The 15,903-nt window shown below is 41.7% G+C and overlaps 1 protein-coding gene across 1 annotated transcript; it reads left to right on the top strand.

Moving 5' to 3' along the window:
- The first annotated feature begins 11,741 nt into the window (after positions 1–11,741).
- LOC133246522 (serine protease 1-like) lies at positions 11,742–15,649 on the top strand. The gene is made up of 5 exons (XM_061414961.1): positions 11,742–11,836; positions 13,213–13,372; positions 13,802–14,055; positions 14,741–14,877; positions 15,405–15,649. Exons 1-5 carry the CDS (start codon positions 11,797–11,799, stop codon positions 15,552–15,554), a joined length of 741 nt encoding a protein of 246 aa, XP_061270945.1. The 5' UTR covers positions 11,742–11,796; the 3' UTR covers positions 15,555–15,649.
- The last annotated feature ends 254 nt before the right edge of the window (positions 15,650–15,903 follow it).

Genomic DNA, 15,903 nt, shown 5'->3' with positions numbered 1-15,903 from the left:
TGGGAAGTACAGGGTTTAATTACAGCGAGAATGTAAACAGGAGAAGAAAATACAGTGATTTTAGCTTGGAGATCATTTTATCCACAAAAAGGTGAAGAGTCATAGGACTCTAGTGCTGAGGCAGAAGACTGGAGAAAAGTAGAGCAAAAAAGAAACAGGCTGAAACAATATCAGGATGTGTGTTTTGGACATTGGCCGTATTTTTGGCTGTCTGATATTTGAACTCCTTCTCATATTTGGACAGTTTTGTTAGTGGGAAGAGGCATGTATTAGCATGTTTTGAAAGTTCAACCCTCCTCCCATTCTAGAACCAAAACTTCCACCCCAGCCTCCGCTTTCTATGACTTTCACAGTAGCAGGGTTTCTCCTGACAGAGCTGTCCCTTTTCACCACTTCTCTAAAAAGGTGGCGGGGTAGGTGGGACTGAGCTGTGTGCTATGGCAGAGTGGGATGGAAGGAAAAATCTCGTGATCCCAATTCTGTTGAATTTAGTTACCTGAGCACAGAGTCCCATGAAGATTTCAGTGTCATCAAATTTCATCTCTTTCTTTACTGGTGCTCAAAATTAGCTTCTTAGGTTTGTGAGGTTGACAAAGACTGGTTTACCTTCCATTCTACTCACCTGGCTGCTAGTTGTTGGTGGCTCTGACCTTGAAAAGAAATCTCCTTTCTTATTGACAAAAATACAAAAGTCAATGTACATGTTAATTCCTGGAGGTGGACCAAAGGCCATTGTTTTTCTAAATGAAAATCCAGATTACAACCAGATGGGACAGTCTGTACCTTTCACCTAATAAGCTAATGCCACTTACCTATTTAGCCTTTGAAATCTCATCTAACTTAAAATGTTTACATTTACTATTTCTATTATTATATGGATCACAAATGTTTAAGTATTAGGTCTTTGAAAGTAATACAGACAACAAATGACAAATGTTTAACACAATACCATGATGTGAAGGTGTTACTTATTACATTTCAAAAATGAGTAGATGTCACCTTATTTTTGCTTTAAAGGAAGACGGTGTAGATGTTTTGCTGGGGTGGGAGTGAGGAAGGTCCAGAGGACCCTGAGTTCTCAACCCCTAAGTCAAAGGTAGTCACTCTGAATATTCAATATTGAGCTTAGAGGTATGTGCTCTTGTATTTTCTAATGTTTATAACTTTCAACAGATTTTAAAAGTAGCTCATAATAAGTTAAAAAATTAGATTTGAGCATGGACAAATTAGTTGGCTCAAATCTAAATTCCTTAACTTATTATGAAACAGAAGCCTTCAGTTAAAACAAAGTGAAAAGTCATATTTAGATCTATCTCTTGGATGTCTGTCTCTTCTATCTCTAGGCTTTTGGCATCAACTGTTTTCATGTGTGGGCAGTTCTAGGTTCCAGGCATCACTGTTGACAGAGATGGAAGTCCAGAAGAAAGGTTGTTGCTGATATTTTAATGAAACCATTTTATCAGACCCTGAAGTGTGATTTCCTGTCATTGCTCCCAGCTCTCTTATTCCAGGAAGGAGGAGGAACACCCAATAGAGGGGTATGAATAAAGCCCTTTTAACTGTAACCCCCTGATACTCTGGAGTGTCAGATGGGGCTCCAGGTCCCCTTCTGCCTCATCAGTAGGGCTAGAACAAATAATTTTAAAATTTGCATGGAAATGTGAATTCTGACAGAGATATGATTTATTTATGTTGGCACTTCAACAAAACTCTATTATGTGAATCAAAGATCATGTCAACCTCTGCATCTCACCAAATTTTTTCTGTGGCTATTAATTTTACCCATGAGGATATTAAAGTTCAGGGACCAAAAAAAAAAAAAAAAGCAAAAAGCTACTGACTGAATGAAGGCTAGAACTCTGGTCCCGGATCTAAACATTCCTTTCCAATATGTTGTCACTGCTCCTTCTTTGGTAAAACGATCTATTTCTGTCAGAATTTCCTTTTTCCTGCCCTGTTCTCTGTCATTCCAACATTCTGGCTCTAAATCCTCAACCCCTCTCTTCTTTTCTACCTAAAATATTGCTTGAAGAAAAGGCAACAAATTAGATGGTACTATTTCAAGTCATACTTGATCACTGAAAATGAACACCATTTAATTTCAAGTCTGAATGTTTGTTGCTGTTCAGTCACTCAGTTGTGTCAGACTCTGCGAGCCCATGGACTGCAGCATGCCAGGCTTCCCTGTATTTCACTGTCTCCCAGAGTTTGCACAAACTCATGTCAATAGTGTGTGTTTAACCCCTCATCTTTCAGCACTGACTCACAGCCTCTGCAAACCACCGTCTCCTGTGTGGTGAACAAACCCAGACTCTCTCTTAACCCTCTCCCATCCAGGGATTTCTCTCAACCTTCTTTCTTCTCCCTGAATTTCAGGATGGTCTCCCTTGTGACCAAAGGGAAAACTCAGTTCTTCTCTCCCGGACCAAAACCGGAAGGCAGTAAGAGGTCCTAGGTGCCTGCAATCAGAAGATTCAGATTAACCCCAGGCCCTTCCATCTCAGACTGACTTCTCAATATAGATGAGGCTTATGGTTAGAAAAACAGGCGCTCTGGTGATTCTGCAGCATTTTGTAGGTACCGATATATAGAGTCATGTCTCAGACGTTGTTCAAACTTTAGATTCCTTTACTCCCCGTCACTGTCACCAGGCGTTTAGGGATCTGGGCCATTCCATTGTCCAAAGGGCCTGTGAGAGTGATAAACCACGTTCAGAGACTCTCCTAAGGCGACTTCATGAACAAAGCCAGAAGTCCAAAGACAAAAACGTCCCACCTGTTCCCAGGCCTCACCTGCTCCAGGAGACAAAGGACCACACAGCAGAGGAGCCCAGAGACCTCATCAGCTCAGACAGGATGGGACCTGGTGTCTCCCTGCCAGGGTTCCTGTCCTCTGAGTGCGTTTCTCTGGTCCTAGGAGGATTTTCTTGGGGAGACACTGGCCTTGATAGTTTCTACAGCTCATGTTTCCTCTTTCCCTCTCAGGCTTTGTGCCTCAAGAGGTGGGTCGGGACTACTTTGGCAGGACTGAGTATACCCAGGCAAGGTCAGAGGAATAGATTCATCTCCCAAACCCCCAAGAAGAGGAGTGCCAGCCTCAGAGGGGTGAGAAGAAGGCAGTAAGTTGGGCTCGGGGGTGAAAATTTGGCTTCAGAATGGGAAAACTGAACACTTTCCTAAGGAGTTAGGATACTAAGTGGGTAATGACACAAAAACAAGAGAAACCCATTTACTGGAGATGATGTATCAAATGAGGACTTGGTCACAAGGAAACGGTGACAGCCAAGGTCCTCAAGCAGAGAGGAAATAAGAGCCCAGGGGGGTGACAGGCCAATGTTACTTGATGCTCTGTCATTAGCTTTGATCTCCTTGAAGTCCGTTTGTCTAGGAATAATAGTATTATATCAAACTGTGGGTCAAAGTCGAGTCTGGTAGTGGCACTTAAGAGAGTAAAATGATTGGAGAACTACTTGGATAAACTAGGGAGATTTTTACATTGGATGTGACATCTTTGGTACCTTGACTTGGTCATCTGTGCTGTTGATTCTTCTCAGCTCTGGTTCATTAGCAAATCAGCTACTTAGCTTTCAGGATGTCAAATCAGAGCTCAGCAACTTCGTGAACATTTTGTATGGGCACTGAGACAACTCTTTGTAGAAAAGCTGTTAATCAGCTGGAAATATACCTTGGAGTACAGCAGCAAGAGTGTGTATCAACTTGTAAAAAGTACCATGGAAAGTGCAAAAATACCATAGAAATACTGTCAAGTACTTTGCTGAAAACAAGACATGCAAGGTTCCAATTTTTCTCTAAAGTCCTCAACCTAGTGAGCTCACCCAAAGAAAATGGGGTTAGCTTGAGATGACTTGTCCTGTGTGAGCCTGTCTTCTCTTCTCAGATTGCTAAATGGTTTGCCTGATGACTGCCACTCCCCAAGGATGAAGTAGGAAAGTGACAGCTGACTGAGAGTCCTGAAAGTTACAACACTCGTGAATGATTGCTCACTCTCACGTCCGAGGACCTATGTCTTCCTCCTGGAGTGGACTTCAAGGTGCCCACTACTTTCCTTTTCCTAATCCCCCAAAGTGTAGTTTCTAAAACCAGAGTCAAAAAATATTTCTGAATTAAGTAGTGGATCTCCTTGGGTATCAATTTACTTTTATAGTAACTACATCCCATAAAGCAAGGTATGTATATTAAAGGGATTTGGGATGATGGAGATTAAGACAAATCACCAAAACACAAGTTTTCCTGACTTCCTACCTATGGGCTCAGCATTCTTGAGGATATGAACATATTTGGCAGAAAACTGCCTTAATCAAAAAACTGACTTGGGTTGGGGACTGTGTTTTCCTTGTTTCTCATCATTTCCTATTTTTATTGCTCTATTTTGACCTTCAGCTTCACTTTTACCTCCATCCATCTCTGTTTCTCTTCCTGATCTCCTTTCCTTCTAATCCAATAGGATGTTCTCTCTCCATAAATGCCTCCCCAAATCATAATTCTCACAAGCGGTAAGTTTGCAAATCATTTCATAATGGCACTTGCACATGCTCTACTGATGCTGTGGGTCTCAGGTTACATACCTGAACATTTCTGTGATAGATGGAATTGGCCTTTTATTAGGTCTGCTTTACCAGCTAATCTTGTAGGGTGGAGGGTAGATGCGGCTGCAAATGGAAGACAGAGTAACAAAAATACAATGATCCAAAACCTATGGTATGTAGCAAAAGCAGTTCTAAAAAAGATGTTTCTAGCTGTAAAAGCTTACCTCAGGAACAAGAAAAACCTCAACCTAACTTTACACCCAAAAGAATGAGGGAAAGAAGAACAAAACCCAAAGTTAGTAGAAGGAAAGAAATCATATAGAGCAGAAATAAATGAAATACAGACTAAAAAGGAAACAGCAGAAGAGATCAGATCAATGAAAGTAAAAGCTGTTCTTTGGAAAGGTAAAAAAATTGATAAGCATTTACCCAGAAAAAGAAGGGAGAGGGCCCGAATCAATAAAATCAGAAATGAAAACAAGTTACAGCAACATCGCAGAAACACAAAGGACCTTCAGAGAGTACTGTGAACAACTACGGGGAACCTAGAAGAAATCAACAAATTCTTAGAAAGAGACAATCTCCAGGAAGAAATAGGAAATAAGAACAGACCATTCCAGTAAAAAAAAAATTGAATCAGTAATTATAACACTCCCAAAAAGAAAAGGCCAGGACCAGGTGGCTTCACAGGTGAATTCTACCAAAGGTTTAGAGAAGAGTTAACACCTTTCCTTCTCAAACTATTCCCAAAAATTGCAGAGGAAGGAACACTTCTGAATGCATTCTGTGAGGCTCAAACTAGACAAAGTTATCATAAAAAAAGAAAATTACAGGCCTGATACCAAAACCAGACAAATCTATAACAAAAAAGAAAATTATAGGTAAAAATATCACTTATGAACATAGATGCAAAAACATGCCAACTAACAATCCAACAATACATTAAAAGGATAATACACCATGATCAAGTGGCACTTATCCCAGGGACTAAGGATTTGCAGTATCCTCAAATCAAATAAATTAATGTGATACACCACATTAACAAATTGAATATAAGCCACGTGATCTTCTTTTTTTTTTTACCTCCACGTAATAAATAATTTAATAAATAGAGCAGATCCATGGAATAGACCTTAAAATCACAGACACTTCTAGGTCCAAACAGGTAGGGGAGAAGCTGCTGCTGCTGCTAGAAGGGATGAGGCCCACATGCACTTGAGGACTGAGTCTACCACCCCACCGCCTCTAGGCTAGACGGTGGAGCCCAGGACAGCAGGCGGTGCGGGACACGCACGCACCCACACCTGGCCCTGCAACTGCGCGCTGCAGAATGGCTGGAAATTGTGCTACTTTGAGACAAGCTAGAGGAAGGTTTCCTATGATACTGCGACTCCCATCATTACCCATCAGTCGGAGAACGTTAGCTACCAAAGAGCATCCACTGACAAATAAGGGCAGGGGACAGCAAAGAGGAAGCTATACAGGCCATCTCATTTCTTCCAATGTCGGGAGTGTCCACGTCACGCACCTCCTGCTGGCTTAGTCCAAAAGCTTCCTGTTGGCATTCACACCAAACAAGGCTCCCTGCGCTTTGGGCATCATCTGCTGGGCTATGAGGTCCAGCTGACTTTCTAGTGTGTTGGACACTAGATCTTGCGGTCCCCGTTATAGATCTCAACACCACCGGCTATTTCCTCGGGCAGGTAGGCCTCCTGATCAATCTGGACATTGATACCACCAGAAAACGACTAGAGCTCATCAATGAAGTTGCAAGATACAAAATTTATATGCAGAGATCTGTCGCATCTCTTTGCACTAACAATGAACTATCATAAAGAGAAATTAAAGGAACAATCCTATTTACCATCACATCAAAAAAAAAAAAAAAACCCTAGGAATAAACTTATCTGAAGGGGTAAAAGACCTATATTCAGAAAACTATGACACTAATGAAAGAAAGATGATATAAACAGATGGAAAGATATTCCATGTTCTTGGACTGGGAGCATCAGTAGTGTTAAAATGATCAAATTACCTAAGGCAATCTACAGGTTCAGTGTAATCTATCAAAATATCAGTGACATTTTTTTCACAGAGCTAGAACAAATAATTTTAAAATTTGCATGGAAATGTGAATTCTGACAGAGATATGATTTATTTATGTTGGCACTTCAACAAAACTCTATTATGTGAATCAAAGATCATGTCAACCTCTGCATCTCACCAAATTTTTTCTGTGGCTATTAATTTTACCCATGAGGATATTAAAGTTCAGGGACCAAAAAAAAAAAAAAAAAAAGGCAAAAAGCTACTGACTGAATGAAGGCTAGAACTCTGGTCCCGGATCTAAACATTCCTTTCCAATATGTTGTCACTGCTCCTTCTTTGGTAAAACGATCTATTTCTGTCAGAATTTCCTTTTTCCTGCCCTGTTCTCTGTCATTCCAACATTCTGGCTCTAAATCCTCAACCCCTCTCTTCTTTTCTACCTAAAATATTGCTTGAAGAAAAGGCAACAAATTAGATGGTACTATTTCAAGTCATACTTGATCACTGAAAATGAACACCATTTAATTTCAAGTCTGAATGTTTGTTGCTGTTCAGTCACTCAGTTGTGTCAGACTCTGCGAGCCCATGGACTGCAGCATGCCAGGCTTCCCTGTATTTCACTGTCTCCCAGAGTTTGCACAAACTCATGTCCACTGAGTCAGTGATGCTATCCAACCATCTCATCCTCTGTTGTCCCCTTCTCCTCCTGCCCTCCAGCTATCCCAGCATCAAGGTCCTTTCTAATGAGTTGGCTCTTCGCATCAGGAGGCCAAAGTATTGGAGCTTCAGCTTCAGCATCCATCCTTCCCATGAATATTCAGCATTGATTTCCTTTAGGAATGACTGCATTGATCTCTTGCAGTCCAAGGAGTCTTCCCCAGCACCACAGTTTGAAAGCATCAATTCTTCAGCACTAAGCCTTCAAGTGTGGATGTGGGGCATTTAATGGTTTCATCCCTATCTTCTGAAGCAGGGTTGACAGACTGTGACCCAGAAATAAGTTGGCCTGTAGCCTGTTTTAGTAAATAAGCTTGTCCTACAACACAGCGGTGCTCACTCCTTTACATACTGTTTAGAGTGGCTTATGGTCAAGGGCAGAGTAGCTGTGACAGACAGCATACTACCTGCAAATCCTAAAGCATGTACGAGCTATCCTTTTACAGAAAAAAGTTGCCGATGCTACAACCAAAATGTGGGGGCAAACACACGAAGCTAGAATAGAAATGTCCCTAAACGAATGCCACCCTTGAGCAGGACTCTCAAGGAAAACCCAGCCGGTTTCCAGGGTTCCTTTCACATCCTGTTTACTAACCGTGATTTCCTTTATGGCAGCGTTAGAAATTCGGCTTAGTGCAGACTCTCAGGTCAGCACCGAGGGTGTTACAGACGCATATGCTATGAAACTTGATCCTTTTGTATTTTGCTGCCTTATTGTTTGCTTCCGTTTTTAGTACACTACTTAGTACATCTTTTCTCAAGAAGAGGAATCCTTAATAAAATTTCCCTTCACATTGTAGTGGTAAAGAGTCAGCCCAGTTTAGCCTTGATGACTGGTGATGTATTAACCAGGAAAATGGCAGAAGAAGCCAAGGAAAAGGAAAAACAGACTCATTGAGGGAAAGGGCATAAATTACCTTTAGAGACCAGTGACTGTTGTTCCTGCCAATACAAATTTTAACATGTTTGCTGGAGGATTATTTAAACTAGTGCCTCCAAGGTCACTAAGACACATGCATGGGAAAGAGAGGTGAGAAAAATACAGATTAGTTAATATGGACACATGCCTCTGGGCCATCGTATGTGTGAGGTTAGGAAAAGTAGTATAGACACCAACCCACATTTGGGGGTAAAAAAAATATGTATATTCCCCATACATAGCTTATGGTTCTTTTATGGGAAGAGTTTGAAGAAGGAGATCACCACACATTATGGCATGTTCTGTGTTGATCCTAAATGAGAAATCATTGAAGTTATTGAGATAAGGAGGTTTGCACACAGAAGGAGCAGACAAGAATATTTATTGAGTTTGGGAATTTTATTCCTATCTCCAGGATCGAACCTCATAGAAAGTTTTCAGCATCTCAGAAGTATGAGACCTTGAGGTTCAAAAAAGCTCCCTCACAATCATGCAAGGATGTCTTTCTCAGACTTGCTCACCAACTTTGCATAAATGACAAATATGCATACGTGGATAGAGACACCTGCCTTGGATCCAGTATTCCACTAGCCTGTTCCACAGAGAGATTTCTCTAGTGACTTTCATTAGAATACAAAGCTCTTTCAGGTCTACTCTGCCCCCTTCTCCTCCCACTCACAGGCACCACCACCATCAGTTGTCCTTGGCTTTTCCCACATTAATGCTGTCCAATACTTTGGCCACCTGATGCGAAGAACTGACTCATCTAAAAAGACCCTGATGCTGGGAAAGATTGAAGGCGGGAGGAGAACGGGACAACAGAGGATGAGATGGTTGGATGGCATCACTGACTCAATGGATATGAGTTTGAGTAAACCCTGGGAATTGGTGATGCACAGGGAAGCCTGGCGTGCTGTAGTCCATGGGGGTCACAAAGAGTCGGACACGACAGAGTGACTGAAATGAACTGAACTGATCTGGGGGAAGAACTAGCGCTACTTGTAACTACAGGCCAAGGATGATGATAAACATCCTACAGTGTGCATGCCAACATCCCATAACAATTCTCAGGCGCATATTATCAATAGTGCCAGAATCGAGAAACTCTGCCTTCTACTAAGTCATCTTCATATCAGAAAAATTTCAGCTATGAAAGACACAGAAACTACTCCAGGAGTGACAACTTGCTAAAGAAGAACTGACATACTAGTATGGCATTCAGATGTGTTATTTGGTGTAGAATGGCTGTATCTAGGTAGAAGTTAGTTCTCATGTAGATTCACTTATTCTGGAAACATCTGCCATATCCCAGCAATTTTGATAATTCCTCCTCCAGGAACCCATTTCTTGCATTTTCTAGAATTTCTAGAATTCCATTGTCACTCTGCTTATTTAACTTATATGCAGAGTACATCATGTCAAATGCTGGGCTAGATGAAGCACAAGCTGGAATCAAGATTGCCGGGAGAAATATCAATAACCTCAGATATGCAGATAACACCACCCTTAGAGCAGAAAACAAAGAGGAACTAAAGATACTCTTGATGAAGGTGAAAGAGAAGAGCAAAAAGGCTGGCTTAAAATTCAATATTCAAAAAACTAAGATATGACATCCAGTCCCATCACTTCATGGCAAATAGAGGATGAGATGGCTGGATGGCATCACCAACTCGATGGATGTGAGTTTGAGTGAACTCTGGGAGTTGGTGATGGACAGGGAGGCTGGTGTGCTGCAATTCATGGGGTCGCAAAGAGTCGGACACAACTGAGCAACTGAACTGAACTGTTAGAAAAGACTCTTGAGAGTCCCTTGGACAGCAAGGAGATCAAACCAGTCAGTCCTAAAGAAAATCAATCCTGAATATTCATTGGAAAGACTGATGCTGAAGCTGAAGCTCCAATACTTTGGCCACCTGATGCGAAGAGCCAACTCATTAGAAAAGACCCTGATGCTGGGAAACATTGAAGGCAGGAGGAGAAGGGGACAACAGAGGATGAGATGGTTGGATGGCATCACTGACTCAAAGGATATGAGTTTGAGCAAGCTCTGGGAGATGGAAAAGGACAGGGAAGCCTGGTGTGCTATAGTCCATGAGGTCACAAACAGTGAGACACAACTGATTGACTGAAAACCACTACCAAGAATTCCATATACCCCTTTGAGTCATGCCTTATTTTGATAGAGTTCAGATTGTTCTCCTTGATTATGTGTATGGCATCACAGTGGAAGCCATGGACCCTGAAGTGAAAGGGCTGTGTTTGTGTCAAAACCCTGTATTGACTACTTTATACTATTGAAAATTTGAGAAAAACACCTTATCTAAACTTCAACCATCCCATCTAGAAAATGGCAAAAATTACAGCACAACACTTAAAAATGTGTTTTTAGGGACAGAATGATTTGCTCTGTGGAAAATCCCAACTGTAGTGTCTGATACACAGTAAGCACTCAATAAGTCCATTGTCTTTTCACTGGCCAAGAATTCTGTATTTTTGTGATCTCTAGATATGGGTGAACTGACTAGGGAAGTGTTACCCAGTTGTTAAGAGCACAAATGCTGACACCAGATTTCCTGGGATGGAATCCTGACCTTACCGTGTTCTTGCTTTGTGATTTTGGCAAAGTCCTTTATACTTGTGTGTACGTGTTTTCCCATTGATTAAGAAGGAATAATAATGGGTATCTTAAAGTGTTGTCATGAGGATTACTAAATAACATAGGTTAAGTATTTAAAATATGCCTATTAAATAGCAATTCCAGATAAATATAAATTGTGCTCATTCTTTCTCCTAGCTGGCTTTCTGGGTGGCTCAGACACTAAAGCGTCTGCCTGCAATGTGGGAGACTCGGGTTCAATCCCTGGGTTGGGAAGATCCCCTGGAGAAGGAAATGGCAACCCACTCCAGTACACTTGCCTGGAAAATTCCATGGATGGAGGAGCTTAGTAGGCTACACAGAGAGTCGGACATGACTGAACGACTTCACTTTGTACTTTTTTGTACTTTTCTTCTAGCTGTCTTGGTCTATTTTGATTTCAAATGAGAATGATTTTATTCTTCTCATTGGAACAAGTGTCCCTATTAATAATGAAATATTGACATGGATATATAAAACCAGAGCTATTACAAGACAAATTATATATTGTGAAGTCAGCAATGTTAGTTAAACTTCAAGGGTGTAGATTTTAGGATAGTCCTCAGGATAAATGTTCACACTCGAGACAACCAAGGACCTAAATTTTTTGTCTGGGAATCAGGCCACCTGTAGCCCTGTTCTGTGACCTTACTGTAACTTACTTTCTATTTTGAGGAACCATGTCACCATGTGGGCTCATTTCTTTCATTCCCATAACCTTCTGGCAAAGTGGACATGGGCAGATGTTTAAATTGGTTGCTGACTTATCTTCAGTGTGGCATGGAATTCTAAATTTGGATTTGTGATTTCCCTGGGAAATCACATTCCTGGCCTCTGTGGCCATGGGTGTCAATGACAAACCTGGACATATAAATAGCTGTGGATGGAAACCCTGCAACCTAGTCCCTAGTCCAGAACCGGTGAGCAACCATGAAGACCTTCATCTTTCTAGCTCTCCTGGGAGCTGCTGGTAAGTTTTGATAGTAGGTTCTATGATGTATTTAAGGTTGTGCTTTCTACTCTGGAAGACAGTAATGAATGTTGAATATAATCTCTATACTCAAGAGGCTTAAGATGTTGAAATAACATTGTAATAATACATATGTCTGTAAATAACTAAATCTCATTTGTGAGAGATTATGGTTAGCAGGGGTGATCAATGCAGAAAACATTAAGAGGAAGAATTTGCCTTGAACATCAAGGTACTATCTATGAAGCAACAGTGAAAAAGAAATGATAGTCAATGTTAAGGAAATGTTTTGTCCTTTCTAAGGATCTGCATTTAAGAACTGGGACTAGTCTTGTGAGCATTACATCTCTTCTATACTAAACAGCACCTTAGGTAGGATCTCAACAGGCAAAGACACTCTATTTCTCATGAATAAAAGCTTTGGTCTGGATTTTACCGCATCTTCACTAATGATATCCCTCTGATATAATATGATATGTCATGCAATCATGAAAAGAAATATAAAATTACTATTTCTATTTTTATACTGCTAATTTTTACACAATTCATACTTACTACCATATTTTCCCAAATTGAATAGTTGTAAATTCATTTCATCTATCTATATACCAAGAAATTTCTTTCCTAAAATTACTTTAAAATACACAAATAATAGGGTACATGTAACACTCTCTGATATTGGAGTCCTTAGAAAACATAACAACTCAGTGGTCATGACTTTACAATGTTGAATAAATTTAAATTGTTAGATAGACAAGTGGGATGAGGGGAAACATTGGAGACACACACCTTATAATGTTCTATGAAATCATTTGATGAACATCTAGGCAAGAACCAAGGAGACACTTGGGGAACAAAAGAATAAAACTCTCCATTACTTTCAGGTCAGAACATTCTTGGATGGCATTTAAAAGTTTCCTTTCTGTTACTTCATATGGTGTTTATCCTATATTGAACTCTACAAATAAACATAATGACGGTGACCCCAAAGTTTTATTGAACACATACTTAAATGTCTGCTCATCAGGGTTCTGTGTAAAAAGTATTCATTATAACCTCAAGTAATGGGCTTCAGGACATTTATTACGTAAGGAATCTCTTATTTGTCTGTGTATGTATGTTACAAATGTAAAAATCATTATATTGATAAAATTTAAAGCATTAAAACCTAAAAGTTACATACTTATAATAGTGTAAGAAGCATATGTGATGGAATAAGATTATGAAAACAATTATACTTAAATCACAGTTTCCTGATTATGCATCATAAGAGAACATGACTTATCTTCTCCTGGTTCATCTGCAAAACCTTGCTACTGAGTAGAAATTCCACAATGAATCAGTTCTATAAAGAGTTTCCAACTTTCCTCTGTCAGTTGCTTTCCCCGTGGACGATGATGACAAGATCGTGGGCGGCTACACCTGTGGGGCAAATACTGTCCCCTACCAAGTGTCCCTGAACTCTGGCTACCACTTCTGTGGGGGCTCCCTCATCAACAGCCAGTGGGTGGTGTCTGCGGCTCACTGCTACAAGTCGTAAGTAACCAATAGCCCTGTTCTCTGAGGTCAGGGCATCCTCAACCATGCCGAAGACAATCAGGGTGAACTATAGAGTCATGCTTGAGGGGGAGCGTTCAGATTCGAAAACCTCATTATACACCCCCACCAGACATTGTATGCATTGAGGCCTTCCAAATGAAGGCAGTAAAGACACAGGAAGAAAAACGGTGAGTGGTTAAATATGTCTAGAGTATTCTAACATAGCTCTTTCCCAGGTGGCTCAGTGGTAAAGAATCACCCTACCAGTGCAGGGGACGCAGGAGATAAGTGTGTGTGTGTGTGTGTGTGTGTGTGCACGTGCACTGCAAGGGTCCTCTGTCTGTGCTTATGCTCAAGACTGGGCTCCATGGGGAGGGGGAGGCCCTCACACTGGAGACTTAGAGAACTTGTCATCTTTTGATCCAGCGGAATCCAAGTGCGTCTGGGAGAAGACAACATTAATGTCGTTGAGGGCAATGAGCAATTCATCAGCGCATCCAAGAGCATCGTCCATCCCAGCTACAACTCAAACACCTTAAACAACGACATCATGCTGATTAAACTGAAATCAGCTGCCAGTCTCAACAGCCGAGTAGCCTCTATCTCTCTGCCAACATCCTGTGCCTCTGCTGGCACCCAGTGTCTCATCTCTGGCTGGGGCAACACCAAAAGCAGTGGCAGTAAGTCTCACGGGAACACGGTCCCCAGGTCTGAGAATCCTAGAGGTGAAAACCAGGTTCAGGGTCAGGTAGCCCTATGTCACTCAAGGCAGCGTTCCCAGAGGAGAGTGGGGTTCTGTGGAATCTTAGGATATTTAACTGAAATGTGTAGGCTCCGTCTGCTTGACAACACAGAAAGAAAGCACTATGCTAACATTGCCAGACATGCAGCTAAAATATGAATCGTGATTTGCAGAGAAGCAAGGAATGAGGAGGTATGTAGAACAGAGGCTGAGGTTGGAACTGCTCAAAGTACAGCCCTGCTTCAGAAATAAAGTCTCTAGGTTGAAGATATGTGGTCCTGACTCTAGTATTAGTTGTTGTGAAGTCACTCAGTCGTGTCCGACTCTTTGTGACCCCATGGACTGTAGCCCACCAGGCTCCTCCATCCATGGAATTTTCTAGGCAAGAGTACTGGAGGGGGTTGCCATTTCCTTCTCCAGATACTAGTATTAGGGAGAGGACAATTTGCTGACTAAAACCACTTGGAAGACCCTCCAGATAATGGTTGTTCTTCCAAAATAGAAGCTACTAGCAATTAGAGGGAAGGAATGGGAATATTGGGAAGATGGGGAGAGGTATTGAGAAAGACATTTCCCAGAATGTATGGGTAATCCTCTTCTCTTTTCAATCTCGTCCCCAACAGCCAGCTACCCTGATGTCCTGCAGTGTCTGAAGGCTCCCATCCTATCAGACAGCTCTTGCAAAAGTGCCTACCCAGGCCAGATCACCAGCAACATGTTCTGTGCGGGCTACCTGGAGGGCGGAAAGGACTCCTGCCAGGTGAGCTGCTTCGTGCTCCTTGTCCTTCAGCTCAGCCTCACGTATCTCCACCCCAGTTCCTGAAACTCAGAACATTGAAACGCTGTCTCTGGGACTGATCATGTGGGCTCAGGATAGGCTGGGGAAAAATAACAAGTTTTCTTTTTGCCGTGTTAATGGTTACGGTTCAGGGGAAAAGATATACAGATCTTGTGCAAACAGTATATCCTGGTGCCCTTCTGAGGAAGGATATAGGAGCAGAGAACTTTGAAAGGAGCCTGGCTGGATGGGCAGCATCGAACTTCCCGTTCCTCATCTCTTCTTGGCCTCACAGACCTGCAGTTGAGGAAAAAGGGGAGAGAGAAGGAGGGAGGAGAAGAATAGGGGTACAGTGTGGAGAATGAGAGTTGATTTCCCTGGGAAAGAGTTGGGCTCATAGAGGATCAGCATTTAGAAACATGGTCCCTGGGGAAAGGAGGAACACCTTTGAGCCTTTCTCCCCTCTGGGCAGAGCTGTGGGTTGTAACTGGCTCTTCCTTCTCACCCAGGGTGACTCCGGTGGCCCTGTGGTCTGCAGTGGAAAGCTCCAGGGCATTGTCTCCTGGGGCTATGGCTGCGCTCAGAAAAACAAGCCTGGTGTCTACACCAAGGTCTGCAACTACGTGAGCTGGATTAAGCAGACCATCGCCTCCAACTAAACAGCTTCATCTCTTCATGACCCTCTCTGCTAGCCAGCTTCACCTTCCTCCCATCCTGAACGCACTACTTAAATAAAATCATTTATAAAACCAAATATGTTCAAGTGAAATTAGTTGATTTTTACATACTTTCTCTTCAATCTGGCTGTTGAGAAGATGGTGGACTTAGAGTTGAACTATTATATGAAGATGGAATTTGAAAGGTGATTTAGTCATTCATTCAGCCGCATCAAAATAAATTGATATTCATCTACTCTATGCCAAATTCTGTGTGGATGTTGAGGCTATTAAGATGAATAAGGGTATGGGTCTATGTTACCAGCACATTTTTACAGAGATAATGACACTA

The sequence above is a fragment of the Bos javanicus genome, chromosome 4 (genome assembly GCF_032452875.1).
Source record: "Bos javanicus breed banteng chromosome 4, ARS-OSU_banteng_1.0, whole genome shotgun sequence".
NCBI classification, from domain to species: Eukaryota; Metazoa; Chordata; class Mammalia; order Artiodactyla; family Bovidae; genus Bos; species Bos javanicus.
Note: the sequence above shows the minus strand (reverse complement) of the source record. Positions and strands in the feature narration are given on the sequence as shown.

What these genes read in the sequence shown, in the direction of transcription:
- LOC133246522 (XM_061414961.1), top strand. Translation starts at nt 11,797, where the DNA reads ATGAAGACCTTCATCTTTCTAGCTCTCCTGGGAGCTGCTG. An exon ending in AGCTCTCCTGGGAGCTGCTG is followed by an intron (nt 11,837 to 13,212) that starts GTAAGTTTTGAT and finishes TTCCTCTGTCAG; the next exon opens with TTGCTTTCCCCGTGGACGAT. An exon ending in GCGGAAAGGACTCCTGCCAG is followed by an intron (nt 14,878 to 15,404) that starts GTGAGCTGCTTC and finishes CTTCTCACCCAG; the next exon opens with GGTGACTCCGGTGGCCCTGT.